The sequence below is a fragment of the Cygnus olor genome, chromosome 8 (genome assembly GCF_009769625.2).
Source record: "Cygnus olor isolate bCygOlo1 chromosome 8, bCygOlo1.pri.v2, whole genome shotgun sequence".
In the NCBI taxonomy this organism is placed as follows: domain Eukaryota; kingdom Metazoa; phylum Chordata; class Aves; order Anseriformes; family Anatidae; genus Cygnus; species Cygnus olor.
Genome location: NC_049176.1, coordinates 3246462 through 3270470, shown reverse-complemented (window position 1 = coordinate 3270470; position 24009 = coordinate 3246462). Strand labels below are relative to the sequence as shown.

Here is a 24009-nt window from a genome sequence, read left to right as displayed (position 1 = left end):
GATGGATCACTACTTTCCTTACATGAAATTAGATACCTAGATACAAAATTATTAATTCAACTGAATAGGAAATTTGGATTCACAGTAACTGGAGCAGAAATTGTCATCTAATTAATCCCACTTATTTTGTTGCATTTTCCCCTGCATTTTAACCACTAAAAATATTCTCATTCTAGAAATGTATAATGAGCTCACCTGGAAAGAGTAGAACTTTAGTTCTCGAATGACCTCCTGTGGGAGAAAAAAATCAGCATTAAAAATGAACAAAACAATGATAACAAATTAAGGGCACATTTCTTGGACTTTCTTATAAGAATACCATAGGTAATGATACACTACCACGTATATGGTATAACACCACACTACAGATAAACATTGCCTTTCTAATACACACACACAAAACATCAACTTTTAAAAAATCTTACAAAAACATGGATTTAAGAGAAGAAAAACAATAATCTTCCTCACTTACAATATCCAGCAAGAAACACTGTCAACAGGAGGAAAATGAGCAACAGCTTCAAATTTGGCAAATGATGATTGCTTTTGTACAACAGAACATGCATGGCTGATAAGGAAATATAGAAACAGATGAAAGTTACAGACAACAAAAAACATAAGAAATGCAAAGGTTCGTTTATCACTTTTAAAATAATTTGACAAAATCCATTACAGTCTCTTGAATTTACAGCCATAAAATTAAGTTAGGAACACAAAATGGTTAGGTACTCTCAAAAATCTGTTAAAGGACCTTATGAATAAGTGAAATGTAAGCATATGCTCCCAAAATAAAGTAATTTCTTTGAGGAAAAAAAAAGTAAAACTATTTTCTTAAAAAGTTATAGTAAAAACAGGTATTATCTTGTACAAGCAAGAACTAGTACATTAATCTATCCTCTATTATTAAAGCAAACAAAAATGGAAGTTTTGTTACAGTTTGTCTAAAACAAAGAACTTTAATAGAACTATAAAATTATCAGAATTCTTTGAGAAAAAAGATAATTGGGCACTTGCGGTTAACATGAAAATACAATATTTAAAGAAAAGTTCACCTTACTTTATTAGATTTAGGATTTTTCACCACTGAATTGCTGATTTATTTTGCTTTGGAGACAGTTCTAATAGCTTACTGGTATTTGACCATTTATCATGTATCCCAGAGATTCTCAAATAAAACTACTGAATACCCAAGTATTCAATAAATACTAGTACTCTTATTATGTAAGCCTTCAAAAAAATCACATAATTCAAGTTATTGCAAATAAATATCTAGCTATAATTTCATAAATATTTAAATAAAATTCTGCTGAGTATAGATTAGCCTCCTAAATATACAACTAAGCTAACAAATCCATTGTCTTAAAGTCTGAACTATAATTCAGAAAGACAAGTTTATTTTTGGAAAGTTAGACTCCTACAGACCGCTTTTAGGGCACACTCAAAGCATGCTATTCCCTGTGTCCCAGTGCTCTGTGTTTGCTATGCTTCTTTGGTTAGTTAATCAGTGATTGAATTAAATTTATTTTTTCCCCCTCAGATCCAGAAGTATCCCAATGGGAAAATGCACATATGCTTTCAGATTGCAGAAGTAACAGAAATCAGTAAATCCTCCTCAAATCCTTTCCCTTCACAAGAAGGGCACATTGCCTTTCCTCTCTCTAGAGTAATGCTTTTCAGCCTGGAGGTCCCTCAGATGATGTAAGTGGCTAAGGAAAGGCAGCTAAAAATGCAAATTCATATCTCCTTTACAGCGACACGTGTATAAAGAGATCTGTCCCTCTACTAGAAAATTTAATGGGACTGTAAATTGAAAACACGACAGTCACTGATCCAAAGACAGGAGTTACCGTTCCTTAACACAATAGGTATATTGTTTTCCAAAGCTATGAGATCCTATTCAAAAGCAAAGCACATTCTTTTTTTTTCACTATTCCCATTCTTTCCTATAAACTGAAGCTTAAAGACAAAAATATTAAAACTGGGTTGTATTTAACAGAACTCCAGCAATGCAGTGATCATTGGGCCTGTTTGGTCCCGCCCTGTACAACTGGTTTTAAAGTGTTCTCAATCTGCTCCTATTTTCTGGAGAAATTCCTCCACAAAGTAACCAATTACATCACCTGAACTACTGTGATTCATGCTTTGTGAAATTAAAACTACTGTTGTGTAGGCCAAATTCCAATTCAGATATTACTACCAACACTCATCAAATCATTTCAGAGTCACGTGTACATCCCATTCAACACTAAGTAATGCTGTGAGCCACTACTTGACACAACATCCTACCTCATGTTGTGTTTCAGTGGTGAAGTGACTAAATGTAATTTTTGATTTTGCCAGACTGAGTGTTAGAGGTGAAAGGTTTAATAGTAAAGTAGGATGCCAATTTAGGGTAATATCAGATAATTTTGACTACCAAATAACATAGCTCCTGCAATTATGGCATGCTAGGGATTGATTCACAGTTTGGAAAGCTTAGCATGCCCTTGGCATAACACTGACATTACTTTCTTGGTCTGATGTTACAGACAAAAAATTGATAATGCATGTCATTGACAACAAGAGAAAGCAATATTTTTACTTGGCTGACATCTAGTGGAATTCTTTCTTTTCCATTTACAATACTTAATTAAAAATCTCAGTGCTCTTATAGAATCCTCTCTTGGCAATGCACCATTTACACTGTTGGGGAAAAGAGGCTGAGGTACTTTGGTAAACATTTTGAAACACCTCTCAATTCACGATATAATCATTAGCACATGAAATAAGTGAATAAGTGCGCAGAGGAAAAAAAACACAAAACCATAACACCTTTAACACTTGCCATTCAGCTAAGGGACTACTGATATGCTTTTGCGTAAGACATACATTTACATGTGTAACACACGGGAAGCCACCCTACATTAATATCCACTGTGAACAGGTCTCCTGAAAACATGATTTTTAAGCCTTTTTTTTTTTTTTTTATTTAACTAGTTCTGGCATTGTGTGTGTTTCTGTCTCAGTTGGCTATATGCAAATACTTCAACAAGCAAAGTGTTCATAACAGTCTAACTGTATATGTTTCTTTATGATCTTTTTTGGTTTAAAACAAAAGAACAGCATGCTTTCATATTTACCTATTGCACAATTCGTAAATTTTTCATTCTGTTCCCTATTAAAGTAATTCCACTACTACACTGAAAAGCTCCACAGAACCCATTTTGGTCTGTTAGCTCAAGGACGTCTAGAACAAAATAATAACAATTAAAAAAATCTCTAATTAAACCATTACATACAAATGTACTGAAACAGCCTCAGAGAGTTCATGAGTAAACAACACTTGTTTAAAAAAAAAAACACCTCTCTAATAAAATACAGTACAGTATACAGATGATATACCATAATGGCTCCAGATGGAGCTGTTACAGATTACAATAATGAATATAAAATGTTTATTATGGGTTTTAAAATTGCAGGTAAAAAAAATAATCTGCAGGGGATATGTAAAGCAAAAACAAAACAAAACAAAACAAAAACAAAAAAAAACCCACCTACTTTAAAGGTTCTACCAACAAGCTGATTTATAATCAATAAAAATAATGAACATTACATCTGAGCAAGCACTCCATTGTAAGCCAACTCATAGTGCCAGATTACTGCACTGTGTGTTACTGTTCTGTGTTCGCAGACTTACTGCATCTGTTGGAACACTGCAAGCTATCCTGATGACGGCCGGAGTATCAACACAGATTTTCAGTTTTCATTCTCAATTTCTCCCTTTGTGTACTTAGGTGAGAGTGTTAACATTCTTACAACAGCTTTATAGAAACAACAGAACATATATTTCTGTTACTAAATCAGCCTTCTAAAAATATAAAAATATTTGATATTGTGAAAATGTCTTTCAATCATACTTCAATTTTCATAGTTTTAATAAGGAATACCTAATTAGAATCATCACTTTAGAACTATGATGTGCATTCAGTTGATTTCATGTAAATAGACAGTTAAAAACATTTACTAAGATTAAATATAGTCAAATTGCAAAAACAAATAATCTGACAATGCTGTCATGTGCTATTTCAAAGAGTGCATAGGACGTATTTCTGCAGCAGTCAATACAGTAAATTCTTTTGATGCAATCCCAGGTCAAAGCTGTAAACATTCCTAATTGCAGTTTCTTGGAAACTTTTTGTTCCTTTCAAGTTTTTATTAGTACATTGCACTGGGCTTTCCCCTGCCATTTTTTTCACCAGTTACAGACAGTATCATGATCCGTCTTTAACCCTTCCGGTTCTTCAAAACTATTCAATAAGCATTTCTTCACTAGATTCAGGGTAGTAATCCTCTCCTTGCAGTGCACAATGACACCTTCCACGTGCCATTGCTAGCAAGGCCCCCAGTGCGTGATCTTGAGAAGCAGGCTGATGAGGAAGTCCGCTATGCCTTAATGGGATTTCCTGCAGGTTTTGGATCATAACCGTACAGGAAAGTAGCTGCTATTACAAGGATGGCTCCGAAGAAAAAGACACTGAATAGAATAGGAATAGAAGAAAAAAAATGTTAGCCAGTTTTAGTTAAGACAATTTTATTTATGTAATACAATCAAGGGACATTTTTCCTTTGGGAACAAAGAAAGCATAAATTTTATTCATTCAATTTATAACAAACAACATTTCCATATATTTCTTAGAGAAAAACGCAGGAAGAAGTTGAAATAAAAAAACTGCATCCACAGACAAGCAAAGTAATAATATATCATTATACTTACAATATTTTGAAAGTTAAAGATAGCTTCATGGAATAACTGTCAAAGGTAATCAGACTGAACTTTGATTTTTTTTTTTTCATTTTGACTAAGGCTCTATGCAAAATGCAAGAAGAAGCTAAAGAATTGCATCTTCTGTAGCTACCCAGCCATTTTTAGCATCTGACATACATCACGCTGTTGGAGTTATGTTAGCTTTGAAGTCCAAAGCTTGTGTCAAAACTAATTACTGCTGCCCAAGAACCAGTTGCAAATCAGCGTAAACTAAGTTTTGGCAGATGCATAAATATTTATGTAAAGGAAAGATAATAAAGACATCTTTTGTATTGTGATGTATGGGCCTTTCAAGCTGTTTTGATAGCTACAAGTACACGTTTTAGAAAAGAACCTTGTAATAACAACATGCTAATGTTGACAATCTGATTTTCCGTGCCGAACACTAAAAAAAAAATTGTGTCACATGACAGGCAAACTGAATTCTCTGAAGGATTATCGTATTTCAGGACATGATCCGTTGTGGCAGATTTAAGCACGTAAGCACTTTACATCTACTATCCCAATCAAAAATGTTTGCTGAAGTGAGAAAAACAATTAGGGAGTTTCAGTTCAAATAAATTCTGTTGGCATAAGAACATACTGAAGAGGAAGTTCGATTAAACTAGATGCATTCAAGTTCTACATGCTGCTAGTTGGCTCTACCTCATTTAATTATTTACCACTGTTTCCATTTTCACCATGTTTGCAGAGGCTAGTAAGTTACTTATTAATTTCTATTTGAACACACAGAATGTCTTAAACCTCTAAACATTTAATAGTGGACTACTTATAAATTAAGTCTGATGTGTTCCATTTTTAAGTCCCAATCGTTGTTCTGCTTTCTTTAAATAAACTCTTGCTAGTATTGCAAATACTACTTTTAGATTAAAAAATAAAGTTTTATTTATATCAGAAATATTTTAAAACTAGGAATGTGTGTTATATGTGAGAAATATAGGTCCATTATGACCGATGGTCCTATTATGTACATTGATCTGGACAGGCTGGAGAAGTGGGCCCACGTGAACTGAATGAGGTTCAACAAGTCCAAGTGCAAGGTGCAAGGCACCTGGGTTGGGGCAATCCCCAGACAGGACCACAGACTGGGAGAAGAACTCATTGAGAGCAGTCCTGCAGACAGAGACTTGGGGATTCTGGCGGACGAAAGGCTCGACATGAGCCAGGAGTGCTCACTTTTAGCCCAGAAAGCCAACTGGATCCTGGGCTGCGTCAAGAGAGGAGTGGCCAGCAGGGGAGGGAGGTGATTGTGCCCCTCTACCCTGCTCTGCCCTTGTGAGGCCCTACCTGGATTACTGCATCCAGGTTTGGGGCCCTAAGCACAAGAAAGAGGTGGACTTGTTAGAGCGAGTCCAGAGGAGTCCAAGAGCAACTAATCACTACAATGTAATTTCCACGTGTGAATGACTGCAATAATCTCTTTCAGAGACTTCTTTTAAAGACAATTTTTGAGATTGGATGAAGAGCAGTATAAAAATAATATTATCATTGTTGTTGTTCCAGCCATAAGTCACCTTGCAATGAGGTGACTTGTCTAAGCTATCGGCCTTTAGAAGCTAACTAGTGAACGAGAGTAATCCCCTTGTCTCAGCCTTATTCAGAACAGCCACAAGGGGGAGACTGGTTCAAGGAGCAGAGCTAAACGCAGAGCAAGGCAAACATCAAATCTAATGAGGAATGAGCTGAACAAACAGGGAGAATGGGTGGAGGGTAGAAAGAAAAGAATAGTGAACTAAAACATAGAGCCTGGAAGAAAGAGGATGTTTTGTCAAAAGATGAAATTTGAGATTCAATGATTTGCGACCTGTAGGGTGCTCTATCTTATAGAAAATTTGATCTTCCCAATTATACTGCAAAATTTGTCAGTTATGTTATGAAACTAATTTTTTCTGTGGGAGTTGAATCTAAATATTTTATAAAGGCTGGCTTAGTTATTTATCTTGTAGTTATATCTGGTAAGCATTAAGTTTTCAACTATTGTTTTTTTTCTGTACACATGGAAAATAATTCTTACCTTGTAGGAACAAAATCCTGAAGCCAGAAATAGGAGATCAATGTTGACAGTATAATAGAGAGAGAAGTTGCAAATCCCTTTAAAATGTTGTCTGCATATTTTATAACAGCAGCAATCACCAGGCCTCCAAGTGCCTGAAAAATAAGTTTGAAAATGAAGTTTGGATTTGCAACGTGGTAATTCCACTGGGAGCATCTATTTTAACAACATACTCTTACTTCAAGAAAAGCTTTTGTCTATGTCTAGAAACATTTATTTTATGTTATGTATATGCACTGTTGAAGATAAGTAGTGGTGTTCTTCAATTCCCAATAAAGAAGTTGTTTATCATATTACCATTATTAAATCAGTAGAAAAAATTCTTGTACTTTACACTTGTATTTTTTAGCCAAAGGAGAAAGGGCATACATTTTCTTTCTTTTTTTAAGCATTGCAAAAGAAAAAATGCTTACATGCTTTCATGTTGCACAATAGTTAATCATATACCTGCTCTGAATTCTCCAGGTTTTTATTTAGAGGTTTATTCTAATAGTGCTATATCAGACTTAACTATAGAATTCTCAGTAGCTTCAATTACACTCATTTCCCCAGTCATTTACAAAAAAGTAAGTCCCCAACTCACAAAGCATGATAGAGGATATCTCACCTGTAGAACAACAACTATCCAAGTAAGTTTATTATATCCTTGAAAAAATCCATTTTTTGACAGCTGTTCTCCATCATAAATGTATACACCCATCAGTCCAAATATGCTACCAAAAAATCCTGAAAGTACAAGATTGATTTAAAAACTTCAGGCGAAAAACATGCAAACAGGTTACTTGTTCAAGGTCTGCTCACATATATCTGATTTTAAAATAGGACTTGCACTTCCAGCATCACCACATTCAAATGCAATCAGTGTTCAGATAGATCATCCCTTTTAAAAAGCTATTTTCCACACTTATAACAAGTTTTCCTTGTGTCCATTGTGACATTCTTATATACATATCTTCCATTACTTTCTACTGAAATAAGGTGATTTTTGTTTATGGCATGTAAAAAAAATCACTTAAGCACAATTTCAGTTTTTCTGAAACTTGTCATGACTGAAGGCTGAAGTCACACTTCAGGAAGGAAAACCAGGGAAGCCTTTCAGAGGAGGAGATGGCCACTGGGATAGCAAAAGAGGGACTGATCAGTTCAGTTTTGAAAGCACCCCACTTCCAAGACCCTTGTCTGAGCTAGCAGCCTCAAACACAATGAATGTTTACTAGCACTGACAACATCAAAGGAAGAAACTGAGGTGAGATTTTAAAGTTTCTAATTTGGTGATTATAGTGTTCTGCTATCAGACAGGAAACTTTCTGTAATCCCCTCAGGAATGAAGTGATGAAAGCATCTCCTCCATGACTGATCTAGGCTCTAGTCCTGAGCAGGAAAGGGGAATCACTTACTCCACTCAATTTCTGTGAAAAGCTGACTGCTATTTTCATTGCTTTTTCTTGCATCTGAAAAGAAGGGCCTTGTTTTGAGTGAAGTAAAACCTTCCATTTGACATGAAATACTTTTTTTTTTGTAGACATACTTAGTAATTCAGATTTGATTCATATTAAACCAATTATTTTTCTTTTCTCGTTGAGCTGCTAAAATAGAGAAACAAGAAACCAACTATTCATACATCCCAGTTAAGATACTAGCATGTGTTAGAAACTGAATGAGAACAATTTTTCAAAAAATATTCCAATATTTTTTTCATTTTTTCCTACAGTTCTAATAAGTCTCTACAGATATGAAAAAGAAAATCAGGTTGGATGTATGTTTTTTGTTCTTTGTATTTTAAGTAAAGCTCTGTTTCAAAGCTGTTGCTTATGACTGACTTGTTTGTGAATGACATAACGTCTGAAGTGGGTAACTATCTTGCACTTGCAGAAAGGATACACTAAAGTATTTCTGAAATTATGATTTAATGTTTTAAATATTTTCTAAAAGCTGTATCAGGAAATCCTTTATGAAATACGACAAAATTAATTTCATTTCTGAACTGAAAAACAAATGTAACAAGAAACATTCTACTGAATTTTGTACTGAAGCAAATTAAAAAAAATAACTCAGGTGATCTGATTCTCACTACTCTTACAAACATTTATGTCTTCATATATCACAGTCCCAGTTATTCATTACCTTAAACTGTTTATGTTAAGATGCAATCTGTTCTGATCTCATTGTTTTCATGCAACAGTTACTGAAACATTCGATGTATGACCAGGCTTACTATCAAACTAGTAAAGTCATTTGCTGTCATACATACATTCATACACTGTAGAAAAATCTGAAGAGTTTTTTTTAAGGGATTATTGATTTTTTCAATAATTATAAGTGTTTAAGTGGAATTTGTATCTGATATCTGCACTGTGGCATACCATAGTGCTATGGAAATTCAGAGTAATAATAATCAGTTCAAACAGTCAACAGCCTGTCTACAAAGTTATTTGGGTTTTCAGCCAATCTGTGAAAGAAACAAGAAGCAATACTCATGTTTTTGCTTCTTACCTGTTCCAAATTCAAAGCCATTCAAACTACCTGTCAAACAAGTATGCAGGACTGTAACACGAGGGGAGAACAAAAAGCTCTGTTCACATGTGGTTAATCATGGTTACTGGCTATGATTGGGAAGGGAAACGGTCACAACAGCATGAAGCCACGGGAAAGCAGTGCATCTCCCAGCACAAGTACGCTCCCTCTGGTTCTACTTTCAGCTGTCTGTGCCAGCAGATTTTACATTACAACTCCAGCCACAACACCAAAACCCTACCTCAGACCCTGGACCAAGCCCCAGCCACTCATCCTTCTCTGCATCCATAAATTCCATAACATAACTTTTCCTGGTATATCCCTGGTCAAGGAACCTTAGCTTTAATGCATACAATTTCAATAAATGTTAACAAATATTAGCGACTGGCTAATTAAAAAACACAACACACCATCTCTTGTTTTTATGGTACTTCATTACCTTTTACAAGGTCCAGTACACTACCTGATCAAAACATCCTCATGACTTAAGTCTACCGTACCGTGAATTTGATCAAAAGTCTATACTAAGTGTTGTAAAGTTCAAATTCTGCCCCAAAAAATTACTTAAATATGCAAAAATAATTATTGCCTACAGATGAGGACCAGAGGTATCCCATTAGAGGAAGAAGGCAAGTCCATCAGTCAGTTGTGTTCCTATTGCAAAAACAGGAACAAAAAGATATTGCTATTGTGGTATTTCTCATCCCATAAACTGGAGAAGATTGCTCTGAGGTGAGGGAAAACACATTCAGGAAAATGGATCAACTCTGTCACCTTTTATATCTATGGTCTAGAAGTCGTAGAACTACTTTGTAAATAGAAAGTATTCCCTTACTAATAGGTACAGGCGTTCAAATAGTTAGGATGAACATTTGCACACACCTTTCTTTGGTGATTACACAGACAACTAAAACGAACTGACCTTTGTACTGAAATAATCATAATAAATTACCTCAACTTTATTCACGAATGTATGAGTTCTTTTTGTATTAAAAGTGCCAAGCTATAAAAACTCCCTATCCAGACAAGAGAAAAAAATGTTAATTTTAAAATAGGTCTCAAAGCATTGTTTTAGGAACATATTTAGTTTTAATGTTCCTATGCTCTCAAATAAAAAGAAAAAATATGGAAAAAAAAAGGATACTATGTACATTTATCTGATTAATTAGTGCAAAATACACAAAAGATATACAAAACCCTGCATAAGATAACATTCTTTTGAACATTTTAAATACAAATTCAATTCACAGATTCTGGAAAAACTTACAAACAATCTATAATCAAGTTAAATCAAGAACTAGGTTGACAGCAGAAAGCAATTCCTAGAATTCTATCTAGCAGAGTTTAAACTACTCTTATTTATAAAGTACATTTAAGCAGAATACTAAAATGTTCTCAATATTTTGTATTTTTTGCACATTTATCTTAATTCTTCAGAATACAGTATTCCTGTTGTAACAGAAGACTAAAATTAAACTTACCAAGCTGAATGTTTCTGATCCACACAGACTGCTTAGTTTCCTTTAAAATTTTCTCAAAATAAACTCCAGCAAATCCACTAGAAAAGCATGCTATAAGAACCGCCATCAGGCCTACAAACTGAGATCCTGCTGAATGTTCCTTAGCAGCTGCTGCTTGAGAGTCTGAAGGCCACTGGATGCAAAAACAGTTATTCAAATGTCATTGTTAAAATAAAGTCGTGAGCATCTATTACATGCAAATTTTTTTTCTTAAGCAATAATAATAGTTACTAAATGCACACAATCACATGCTTTTAAGGTTTTGTATTTTGCATCACAAATACTTCTAAAGAACTGCAAAATCATAATTTTTCTTTCTACATATTTGTAACGAGTAAAGTTGTGACTCAGCTGGGAGAATACCTATCAATTTAAACAGGCCAGGATTTTATCTGACATGTTTCTGGACTGTCAGCACTGTTTCTGAATCCCAACATGATCTGTCCTGGTTATTCACAGTCACTAACTTTTACCACATGCCAGTTACTTACCTATTCTCCATACAAGTATAAATCAGAATACCACTTTTAACAGCTGTCTTTAAAACGTGATGAATTGTCTTTTGTGTGTGTCATACAAAATCACTCTTCAGTGTGAGAGCTAAAACACGCTGAACTTTGTGAAACTAAACCTCACAATATATCTAAAGCTAACAGAATAAACGGCAATGCCATGGACAACAATGTATTGAAGAGACTGTTAATTACTGTCAGAATGTTCTGTTCTCATTTTTAAATATTAAATTTGAAAGTTCCATAACATTTAATCCTCAGAATTTTTAAAAAATCCTTAAGATTTAAGATAAAGATTTCTAGGATATGCTAAAATCCACTAAAAATTCTTAGAATAGCCTCTTGTACCCAGATCCTACCCCCTGAAAACTACAAACCCCTGTAGCTATATCATTTGGAATGAATTTTGCTCTCAAAAAGGTTTGAGTAAATTTACCATGGTGAAACTATCATAAGGCGAGCAGCAGGACTGTGCTATCATGTAAGGCCTGTGAATCCAAATTGCTAATGTCAGAAAAAGTGTGCTAATAAATACTTGTAATGCTGTTATTTGAAGGCTGCTCCAGAGGCCCAGTCACATTCTACAGCAGAACACATGAAAAGGTTGCTATCTTTTGCCTTTGAATTGTTTCTGGTGTCCTCTAGCCCCGGCCAATTGTGATTTGCAGCTGCTGGCTGTACTCTGCTACTGCCACAGAGGTGGTAGAATCAGGAAGCTGTATAATCAGGATAGAAACTCATGTTCCTTGATTAAACACATTACACAAGCACATTACAAACCACCTGCTACTATTTACCTGCACAAATGCCACTCCTGTCATCAAAATTACTAATGACAGCCACTGGTATACACCCAATTTCTTGCTTAACATGGACACAGAAAAGAGTGCCGTGGTAAGAATTTTCAGTTGATACGTAACCTAAAAGAACCCAGAAACAGTTATTACCACATATTTCATGTTTTCTTCCTTTTTTTTTTTTTTTTTTTAAACTTCCATAGCAATCCAAATGTACAATACCTGGTATGTGGCTGCATCTAGGTTTGACAATGCTACATACAGCAAGTTATTCTGAAGAGTATAAATTCCTGAAGGAATTGCAAGTTTAAGAGTTTCCATGGGCTTATTAAGGATTTCATCATGTAGCACTCTGTTCAGAGCCCGTAAATTGCACTCTACCAAAGAAACACAGAAATAGACATTAACTAAATGGAGAGGGGAAAAAAAAAGGAGAGAGCAATGTACTGTTCTCAACATTATTGCCCCCTTTCTATAGCTATCACCACTATCAAGAACTCAAAATACTGTATAATATTTGTTTGGTTCTCATAAGCCTCATCTTTTTAAAACGTCCTGCAAAGTGTCTTGCTGTAGCCTAGACTATCAGAACGAGAACAATTATTCAAACTATGTTAAATTAAAACTTATTAATAATCATATATATATTTCAAGATGATACATTAAAGAACATCAGCTAAACAGTACACATTTAGGAGCCTACAGTCAGCAATATTTATGCATACATAATGATGTTTTTAAATTACTGACGACCAAATATGTATGTCAAGGAATTGGATAAATGCAGTATAAAATATACAACGTAAGAATGATAGTAAATGCAAATATACTTTTTTTTGAGCTTAAGACTGTGCTCCTTTCTGTAATAATGAAATTGCTTCCTTCTTCCAGCATCTGTCATTTTGTTTGCTATACGTTTCTACATTACCATTCATGTTTTTTACTACTTCTATTTATGAATTTCCTAAAATGCCTGAAAAAACACAAGCTTCAAGCTGCTAGTAGAAAATTTATTCCTGCATACCTTAGTATTCATAGACATTTAAAGAGAATGCTCTTCAGCAAATGTACAATATATTATGCGTTGAGAAGTGAAGTATGACTACAGTCTTTCCAAGAATATTTCTTAAATGGGAAGGAAAATGTTTTATTGTGGGCCCATACTCACATGGCTGCCTTGCAGTTGCTATTACAATACAGCATATTGATTACAAAAATGACTAGGTGCAAAATTTAACACATACTGCTGTCTTTGTAGACCAACAGAATACAGGTAAAAATCTTCAGAAGTTCAGCAAGAACTACTGCAGTAGAGGATAAGTAACGAGGTCCTTCTTCTTTCAGTGTCCGAGAGTAACGCATGGTCAACACTAGACTTGTAGTCTGAAAAACCAGGATGCTCAAGGAAAGGTACTTTAAATTGGTAGACATTTCTTGATTATTTTTTTCCTGAAACAGAACCAAAACAAATAAACAAACAAAAAACCAAACATATATAAAAACAGGCTTAAAAGGTAACACTGCAAACAGACATTTCCCTTAGGAATCAGCATATTAAAAATGTTAGCCAGAGACCTCAGCCAGCAAAAGAAAACAATGAACCTAATCTGATATTTAAAGAGAGAAAGGAGATTAACACTTTACAAATATTTTTAAATACATGATTAGAAATGGGAAAGCATATTAGAATATTAAACGTAACAGTTAATAGAAGAATTCAGTGGAATATTTCTTATCTGTTAAAAATAGTCAAATAAGGACTCCTAACTTACAATTAACTTTCCAATACCTGGTTTCACAAAAGAAATCTCTGAAGTTAAACCAGTCACTGACCTTCTGAGCCTTCACCTATATAAAGAGATATCTTCAAAATATAAAATAAGAAACCCCATACTGTGGTACTGCAGAATGCTCAGTACACCTGCTGCAATGAGCTATCCCCACAACGGAGAGGTGGAAGAAGGAGATCTCTCTCTCTCTCTGAAGAGTTTTTCAGGCTGCAATTTCTGCCCTGCTAGGTGATGTTGTGACGGTGTAAGACTGGGTAAGGACTGGCCTGCTTTAAGTGAGAATAAGGGGTGTTCCCAAAGCCAAAAGAACAGGAGAGTTGTGGGGATGCAGGGTTGGACAGGAAGATATATAGGATGGTGGGGCAACAGGGGAAACCCTAGTTCTGTCCTGCTGATTATCCTGCTCAGAAAAAATGAGTTGCATATAAGTGATCGCACCTACTTTCTCATACTGCATTCAGTACCACAAACCTTACACTAGTAAAATTGTATCCCCTTCATACCTAGAATGAACTTTCAACAAAGCTGACATTGTTTCTTTGCCCTTTCCCACCAATTTGAGCACTAATTTAGTGCAGGAAACTAACAGAAAGCAGTTCTGCTTTTGGAAGCATGATATATTGCAAGGAAATTCAAAAATGCACCACCGCTATTCAGCACGTTATATTGTTTTCTGATATTCTTTATACACGTTAAGTATGAAGAAGATCCACATATACAGAAATGTTTCCCTTTGGAAAATTAAATGTTAGTCTTCACTATCCACTTATTCAAAAAACAGAGCAGTGTTTTATAATGCCGAAATAAAAGCAAACCAGTAATTAAAAGTTAACGAACATTTTCAAGTAAAAGAAAAATAGTAATAAGTCAATACATTGCATACAGTTCTGATTTTTAGAAGTGTAAAGCTGATGTGTAGTACTTATTGGATACATTTGCCAAAGCTGCCCCTGTATATGCTTTACATTTACAGAGTACAACATTTTTTACACAAATTTTGACTCTTAACTATCTAGTTTTGTACACACTGCAGAACGACGTGCTGGTACCTCTAAATATTTGCAACTGAAACTGAAGTGGTTTCTCTCTGACTGCACTTCTCTAACTAAAGATGCATTTCACAACGATTATCACGGATATTTTTTCAGAGATCTGTAGAGCTGTGTTATTCAAATATTTCTGACTTGCCCTTACCTTGTCTCTAAGCTGTAGACGATTTTTTGCAGTCAAGTATACAAAGTCAGCTGAGTGTCTATATGGCATCAGTATTTAAGAGACACCTTACAGATAAGTATTTTTTTTAAAAACAGTTTGGTTTTCAGTTTTCAAAAAGCTTCTGAACAAAATATAGGTAATGGGAACACACATCTCTGCTGAACTATGACCAAAATTTCTGCATTCTGGGAGCCTGTAAAGTGACAAATTATTTTAGAAATGTTCTCAGTTCTCGGAGTTCAATAATTTAAATGAAATAGGTCACAATAACAAAAAATAACATTCACATGCATTTCTTGCTGAAATAAAACCATTTACGAAGCAGCTTATAGTATACTATGCAGTGTAAAAATGTATCACCAATACCTTGTTTATGAGCAAGCATCAAAGCATTCAGTATGAAAGCCTACCAACAAGCAGGGCAGTTTAGTAAGCCCACCAGCAAATCCATAAGGAGCACATACCACATCATCTTGAACTACAGTATTATTCCGATTAGTAATCATGATCCAAAGGGAACTTTCCCGCAGTAATAGTACCGATGTAATCTTGCTTCCAGAAATGCAGTCACAACTCCACTTTGTCCCATTCACCAAGCTGCTTTGTGAAGCCAAACGTGTCCAAAAAAGCACCAGTAGCAGAATGTATTTCTTCACAATAATTCACCAAAGCAGTTTCAGGGTTTCCCAAATTCATAAAAAATGCACTTTAGGAGTCCAGTTTGATAGCTGAATAGATTAAAAGCTGTCTTGTCAGTGGTCAGCATGACAGGTTTGCAGAGAACAAGTTTCATGCCGTACTAAAACTAACTGGTTCACAGAGCAGGAACTACGTAGTTCTGATCCTTACATATACCAACGAACTAAGCACCCTCAGCAGAGCAAACAGTGTCTTATCAACTATCCTCATCTCTCTTCCCTGCTTTTATAACATTTGCATATCAGTCCTTAAAACTTGGTGCAAACTAGGGACTGGATCCAGAAGACGAGCCAAGTACTGAACTTTAAATAGCTGAACCGTCTTCAACTGCAGTTTCACCGGAGGTTTAGATGTACAGATCACTGCCAGAGGTGTAATCACCCATCTAGCCAGGAGTTCCTGCTACCCCCACTGCAATGGACTCTGCAGTCATAAACGAAATTAAATACTGTCATCAGTAATAGCCTGCACCTTGAGGTCTTAAATCAATAATGAAATCAAAGTTCCTGACCCGCTTCTTGTGTACAGGGTTCCTCCCAGGCTGATTTCTTACCGGACTTTGGACAGGCTACTCAGTACTCTGCAGCATGCATCTGTTCACGAACCAGATTTACACGTGCTAATTCAAAGACTGGGTGTTCAGTGGTCACATTAACTCTGCGACTTTATTAGGCTAATTATCTTTTTCTTTTATTAGTCTAGGTAAAAGAGAAAAATACAATACAATAAACTGCTCCTGCACAGTTTACTCAGCGTACCATGTAGCCGCACCCTACAGTAACAGCAAGAGCCACTGACGCAGAAGGTAGGCAAGAGGTGAGGGGCAGACCTGTAATGAGAGTCTACCTGCAGGGAGCCAAGATGGTATTTCATCTACCGGGGATGTCAGTACGCAGGTGGATAAAACGTACAGGGATGCTACATGAGGAGCTGTTCTCCTCAAAAACAAAAGGGAGAAGGACATGGAAAAGGTTTTGCAGCATGAGAAAATGATAAAAAACCCAACTATACCGGAAATATTGACCTTCAGCTCATAAAATATCATACTGTGGGAAGTCTGAAAAATAACCGTTAAAAGGAAGCTGACTTTTAGAAGAGTAAAATGACCTATTTCCACTTCATAATATTCTTTCAGACAGAATGAATGAATTTCTGACTTGCAGATTTTCATTTCCTTTAGTAACTTCTCCACAACAGGCTAAAATTTTACATCTTAAATTTTACTTTAATATCATTCTTACACTCTCCTTCCTGAAATACTGGTAAACTCTACTGTTTACAGACGTAATATATTAGGTCAAAAAGAACACAATCAATTTGGCTTAATGGACAGTAAACATAGAGTGTGTATTTTATTTTCCTCTCTCCGTTCTTGAACAAAACCCACGAATATTATCAGAATTTACTACATGAGCAACAAGAAGAAAATGACAGGACTTTTCTTAGCCTTAAAATTTCTCTCTTAAAGATCTGATTGTATAAACTTTTGAGCTTCTCAGCTGCTATATATCCACAGCAAGAGAATCTTGCACAAAATTAAGGGTTTGTTTAAGAGTTTATTCTATTCTTGAGTTTGTAGGAGGTCTCCAAATCTAACAGAATTACTTTAGTTACAGACACCTAAACCACTAAAAAAGAGAATTCTAGCAGGAAATATGACTAACCTATTTTAAATAAAATGCCTCATTAAACTCAGAGACAAGAGACCATCTTGAGACATTGTCCAAGGGCAGTTTGAGTTACACTGCATATAAGGAGATCCCTTCCGCAAGCCTGGTCTGACACCATAGGCAAGAATGAAAGAGCATGGGGCAATCACACGGGTCCAGGTGCTCCCTAAATTTCACACCATGATGATACAAAGAAATGAAGATAATGTAAGCACAGAACTCTTAAGACTCAGCTTTGTCTAACACAAAGTATCTTATTTGATCAGCATGTTTTAGACTCATTGAATTTTTAAGCTCTTGCATTTTCTCATTATTTGATCATTTAAAAAAAGATTTCAATTCATGCTCAAATGATCCAAATTTCATTTGACTATGCATTTCTTTTGCAACTATAAACTATCCTAAATTAACTAGTATTCTGCAATATATTTCACTAATTCAGTTTCAATTACTAGAAAGCTTTTCTTAACAGTCACTGCAGCAGGCTCACTTTTAATTAAATTTATTAAATTTAACTTTCCTTACATTTCTGAAACTTCAGGGGTTTATACAAAAAAAAATTAAAAAGGAATTCAGCATCCAAAATAAACCAAACACACAACACTATCCTGAGAAGCAGATAAAACAACAAGAAAGCAGTTAAGTATGAATTCCAGCAAGTCACAGAACAAAATCACAGGTTAAATTCACAAATTAAAATAATAATGTGCCCTCCATGAAATGACTGTAGCAATCCACAGTAAAAGTTATGCACGCAATTATTCCGTATGCTATCTACTGGGTAAGAGACACAATAGGCTGTGTTAGTCAGTGAGCGGCAGGTGCCAAGTAACTCACTGTAAACACAATCCAAAAGTCACACAAAGGAGTTTGCGGATTAAAAAGGAAAGGCCTTCCTAGGTGACAGCCTCGGAATAATGCCCTGGGTCAAGAGCAAACACAGACTAACAGAAAACGGCGAAATGAGGCCTTCCCACAGCCAACAGAAGTAGTGTGTGCGCATTATTTTCTACCAATTTATCAAAAGATTTGTCATAAAAATAACTTCTAAGGGCAACTGTACCTACTCTTCCCTATCTTCTAAACAGGCAAGTTAAAAAAACAAAAACAAAACAAAACAAAAACTAAAAATTGTACGTTTCCCATCTTCACAGTGACAGCACTACAGGAACTGCATTCCTCCCAGCCCAGTTGTGAAGCATTTTCACTGCTGAAGGTCTTTTACAGTGGAAGTTACTGCTGTGGCTTGCTCTTATTCTGTTTTACTATTAACGAGTTTAAGAGTGCTTAACCAAAGAAAAGGCAGTCACACAGTTATAATACAAAGCTGACAGAATTTGCCAGACTCTTAGCAAATGCAAAAGGAAAAGTTTATTAAGTTTTGTGTGCCAGTACATAGGTTCTGTGTCTGGGACCTGCCAGAAAATAAACACCGATTAAGTCTGCCTTACAGAAGGGGAAAAAAAAGGAAAGTGAACAGTAAAGTACACTAATTCATTCTGGCGGAACAGGTATGGATGCACTTCCTGGGTGAAAATCTTTGAAATCAAGACAGCAGATTAAACAAACAGGACTGTGTTCTCACATTTCTCAGAAGGAACGTGAACCCACTACTGCTGCTGTTCCTACACAAATATAACAAGCTGGCAACAAAGAGGAAAAGCACAATAGAGAGGCGGAGTGAGAGCTACCTCAGGGAACCTGAAGAACCTCTTTTTCTTTTCCCCTGCTAAAACTCTTCCTTCTCTGTTTTACCATGTGCACTGACCTCTTCCCTGGGTTGGATAACATGCAAATAACATGCTACTTTCTGTAACCCAGCTACATTCCTTAGAGGGAGATTCTGTTCCATAAAGCATTGGTTTAGAAGCTATCGGACTCAATATAGCCTTCTTTACACCTGAAAGCAATACCTAATACAACAAATAGTTTATACATGTAAATAAATATCCCAGATGCTACTGAGGAAGTGAAGACTTTTCAGAATCTAATAAGTGCTGCCAAACTGGTTTCTGAACAGGATTTTACACGCATACAAATATTTAACTGCCAAATTTGGATTTCTAGCATTCAATAATGCATCTCTTCCCCATTCTGCCCCAAATATGTAAATCTTTCACATGTCTGTCAATTTTTTGAAAACCATAATAAAGTTGTAAATATTTTTAATAACTTCAAAGCTGGTACTTCTGATGTTTAAAACGTCACTATTAATGTTTTCCATCTTCTTCATACTGGATACAGGTTTCACCTCTGTTTCCTCACATAAACTAACTATAATTGTCAGCTTACCTTGCTCCTTCGTTTGTTTTTCAGTTTGTTACTCATTCTTCTTGCTGGATACTTTATAATGTAAATTAAGCGCACTGTTTTTCTTTAAGCTTGTATTCTTCTTGTAAGTATTATAAGAGCAAATACTCTAGCAGAGTTTTTCCCTTTTTCTTCTAGCAAAAAGTGAATAACAATGTTTTTTCTTTTTTTCTCTCCAAATGAAGGTTTCCTTATACTAATATTTTCAATTTCTCCTTTTACATTAAAAAAAAAATCTTAACTAGTGAAAAAAAATAAAAGCATCACCACTTTCAAACAATATTTCATGAGAAGGATATCAAGCACAACACACTAGAACACTGATGGACCTAGCTCCTGAAATGTGGCCTTCTAAAAATCATGCTGATGCTAAAAGGTAATTATAGACAGACCAGTTACACATTAAAATGCAATTGCTAAAGACCAGCCAATGATTTCTTCTCAACTTTGGTCCATAAACCTAGGCTTTTGCCACGGATACTGGAAAGCTGTATCAGTGATTCACTGGCATATCATTCAACCAGAATGTCTGACGTTGCCAAGTCTAATAAAGAGGATGCAATTACATATTAACTAATATCTAATTTCAGATAATGCTACAGATTGCTTGGGACTTAGGTAAGGTTTTCTTCCATATTCACAGAAAACTATGCAGAATGTAACACTTCGTTGTTGTTGTTTTTTTCTTTCTAATGACCACACAAAGGATTTTTATTCTTTTTTGTTTGGGAAAAAAAGTCACCATTCTAATCTACGTATCAGAGAGAAAAGTTGAGAATTGTGAATCTCAAATGTAAGACAAATTTTCAGTGTGGCTAAATACACTTTAACACCACACCCCGGCAAACCAACAAACCCAAAACCAACCAAAACTTCATCCTTTACAGCAAAGCTAAGAACCCAAAGATAAGATTTTTTTTGACTGATGAGAATTTAATTTGGTTTGATGAGTGTTCAAGAAATTGCATATTGAGTATAAATATTCAGTGCTCAGAAAATGCAGGCTGTCATTGAACTAAATCTACCTTCAGCACTGCTTATGAGATAAAAGACTTTTTATATGTGCACAGTAGTGCAATAGTTTTATATTGACTCAAGTTATTAAGCCAACGCCTGCCTGCCAGCATGGAAATTTGATACAACCTGCCTCTCTCTTTTTTCAAACAGTACACACACTGCATTCATTGTACAGGTCACAGTATGGAAAGATACTCGTAGTCACACTCAGACTCTGTGAGCAAGCAGGCAGTCAGTTCTCAGTCCTAGTTCAAACTCCCATCCCTCCTCAAACATACGTGAGTGCAATGTCAGGCTGGGAATGAACTGAGGTGCTGCCCCGCTGCAGCTCCTGCAGATGTGTCAAGTCAATGACGTGGCTCGATTTAAGGTGCTGAGAGAGTGAACACTGAATACAGCTGGGGTTCAGCTGCAGCTCACAGTTATGCTACTTATGAATTACTAACCAAGTCTGTGTGCTTGAGGCGGTGCAGCCACCCTCCAACAAGGCCATATAGTTTGAGTGCAGTAACACAAGCAAGATACTACAGTGAAAATAAAACTGTAGACACTTATTGCAGAAAGCTAGTAATTACCAATAAATTTAGACAGCTAAGCAGTGTACTGAAGGGGTCTGAATATAAGACAACAGGATTCAAAAGTGTGAATGGTTCAAACGGGAAAATCCCAACTCCTAACCATAGTATGTTCTTAGGCTGGTTCCTAAGAGGTACACATCTTAAGAATCCCTCCTCCCCTGCAATCCAGCTGTGCAACCTCCTGAGCTCCAATGAAGGCACTAAGCCTGCGGAAGCAGCATGCGAAACGGCATGGACTGAAGTAACTGATAAAGAATAAGCCCAGATGGCAAGTGATTCAAGAATAATATAAGAGGAATAGCTAGCTACATGTAGCAAGCTTGTCCCAGAGATCAAGAATGTGTTGCCCTGATTTAACAGTGCCAAATTTGGAACTGTTTTAAGCAGACAAGTGATTTCATTCCCCTAGGTACCTGGTTCAGATGATCCCTGCCTTTTTGTGTTATTACAAAAAGCACCATAATCAGCATAAGGAAATGTAGGATTGTTAGGGATATAGAGCGTCTTCTAAATACACTGCATTAATTAAATCAAATTTATACTTCTACCACAGTCTTTCCCCAGACCTACATTTTCACTACACACACTGCTTCCACATACCAGAACATCATGCATCCCAAACCAATGGATTCTTATCTCCCAGAAGGAGAGATAATGGACAAAGGAAGCATGAGTTACAGTTTTCCAAAGGAAAGGGTTATTGTAAATCAGTTTCTCTACGGCTATCATCTGCTTCAAACTCATTTTGCAGCCCCTAAAATTTGGTGCCACTTACTCCTTGGTAAAAGAAAAGCATGAGTTACAGAGCTACAGCCTGCTGCAGCTAAAGTCACAGAGCTGGAGTCTGCTCAAGCAGACTGTCTACACAGCAGTGCTTTTTGTGGAGTTTGCTGAGAAGAAACTGAATAGGTCAGGCCCTCTGGACCCACGTGCAGTGAGTACAAAGGGGTCATGCACAGTGCCCGCGGACAAAGGCACCCCACAAATTTTGGGAGAAGCAGTCCATCAACTGATGCTTGTTCCCCAACCCATTTTGTCAGTCTGCACTCAAGTTCTCTGAAAAGCAAGGCTTGCCTTCAACCCAATGCTTCTACATAGAGGCCACCACAACAGAAAATCTTCCCAATGGGTGCTCACCTCAATTTTAGAGAATTTTGTTTGTGTATCATTGAGGCCTGTTTAGGTCTCAAATAATACAGCTTCCCGTGCAGAAAGCTGTCTCAATCTTCTCTACCAAATCATTCCTTAAAAGTCTTTCCCCTGGTTTCCAGCTCTCCCTCATTCTCATTTAGGACAGATTTCATAGGATTCACTAAGATATGACACAACTTGCAGTACGCTTGATGTTTATCTTCTACCTTCCCATCTATTCCATAATACACATCTTACTACGCTCAGTACCTCTGTGTGTTCTTTTTCTGACTTCAGCTTTGCACTGCCGGAGCCCCCCCCCCCCCCTCTCGCCTCAGCACCTGGCCGTGAAGTGGCGGTGCCTGACACGGTTACGAGCCGTGCATTGGGATCACCTCACGCATAGCAGCGCATCTAGCACGGCCAGCGCCTGCCACAGGGCACCCCAGGGCCGGCAGGTGAGGCAGCAACACCCTACGGCACGGCTGCCTCAACCCCCGGCCTCCCACCTCCCCTTCCCCAGGCCGCCCCGTCTCGCAGCCCTCCCCTCGCGCTCACGGCGCCGCCGTTCCCCTCCCGGCCCCATTCCTCCCTCCAGATCTGCTCCCACCCCCCCCACCAGCCCCACACCTCCCCCGCTCCCCCAGCGGAGGCCTCCTCAGGCCTCCCCCCTCGGCCCTAAGCCCGGCCCGGCCCGGGCCCCGTCTCCCACTGCGGGGCGCCCCGCTGGCCCCTCACGGCCCTGGCCCCGGCCCCGCGCTGTTTCCGGGCGCCGCGGTCCCGTCCCGCAAAGGCTCCGGCGGCAGCCGCGGCCCCGCCCGCTCCGTTCCATAGCCGTGCCGGGCCTCGCCTCCCGCCCCGCCGGCCTCCGGGGCCGCCGCTGTGTGAGGGCACCGAGGCCCCGGGGCCTCCCCCCCGCGAGGGGGGCGGCGTGGCAGGGAAGCCGCGGTGTGCTTAGTGAAGCAGCGCAACGGCAGACCGCAGTGGACTCCTTAAATTAAAAGAGCGTTATTTTAATTGTCGACCCATAGTCAAGATCACATTCCATCTCTTTTATGCTTCAATTACGGCTTTCAGGGATTCAGGTTAACGCGCAGATAGGTGGCAATGGAGGGCGCGTCCCGTGGGCTGTCTGACACGAGGGTCAAAAGTGGGTGAAATGCGGGCTCCAGGGATACTCGTGGCAGAAGGTGAATACAAATATACTTCGTGAGTTGTAGTTGCAACCGTAGGAGACATAAATACAATTTTAATGCTAGGCATACGTTCAACAAGACTGAACTAGAAGCATGTTTAAGAAGACATCATGCAGCTTAAAGCTGTTGCCAAGGTGGTATCAGCAGTAACGCCATGGACACACCACTGCCACCCACTGCCACTGCCATGATCACTGCACCAA

At 37.3% G+C, this 24009-nt stretch overlaps 1 protein-coding gene across 3 annotated transcripts; it reads right to left on the bottom strand.

Moving 5' to 3' along the window:
• Positions 1–617: 617 nt before the first annotated feature.
• On the bottom strand, positions 618–23443 carry SLC35A3 (solute carrier family 35 member A3). Of its 3 annotated transcripts, none has more exons than XM_040566299.1 (8): positions 23327–23443; positions 13445–13653; positions 12423–12577; positions 12201–12323; positions 10853–11024; positions 7465–7583; positions 6819–6952; positions 618–4513 (listed from the first exon to the last, which is right to left on the bottom strand). In XM_040566299.1, exons 1-8 carry the CDS (start codon positions 23440–23442, stop codon positions 4423–4425), a joined length of 1119 nt encoding a protein of 372 aa, XP_040422233.1. In that variant the 5' UTR covers position 23443; the 3' UTR covers positions 618–4422. The 3 variants fall into 3 exon arrangements, with proteins under 3 accessions (XP_040422233.1, XP_040422235.1, XP_040422234.1); XM_040566301.1 differs by lacking the exon at positions 23327–23443 and adding an exon at positions 15670–16215 and having other exon boundaries at positions 13445–13649; XM_040566300.1 differs by lacking the exon at positions 23327–23443 and adding an exon at positions 15185–15399 and having other exon boundaries at positions 13445–13649.
• Between the last annotated feature and the right edge of the window lie 566 nt (positions 23444–24009).

Excerpts from the sequence above, each read along its gene's own strand:
- SLC35A3 (XM_040566299.1), bottom strand. The coding sequence starts at position 23,442 with ATGGAACGGAGCGGGCGGGGCCGCGGCTGCCGCCGGAGCCTTTGCGGG. Across the intron at positions 12,324-12,422 it reads TAGATGCAGCCACATACCAG|GTTACGTATCAACTGAAAAT; the intron begins GTATTGTACATT and ends GGGTTCTTTTAG. Across the intron at positions 11,025-12,200 it reads CAGGAGTGGCATTTGTGCAG|TGGCCTTCAGACTCTCAAGC; the intron begins GTAAATAGTAGC and ends TTTTGCATCCAG.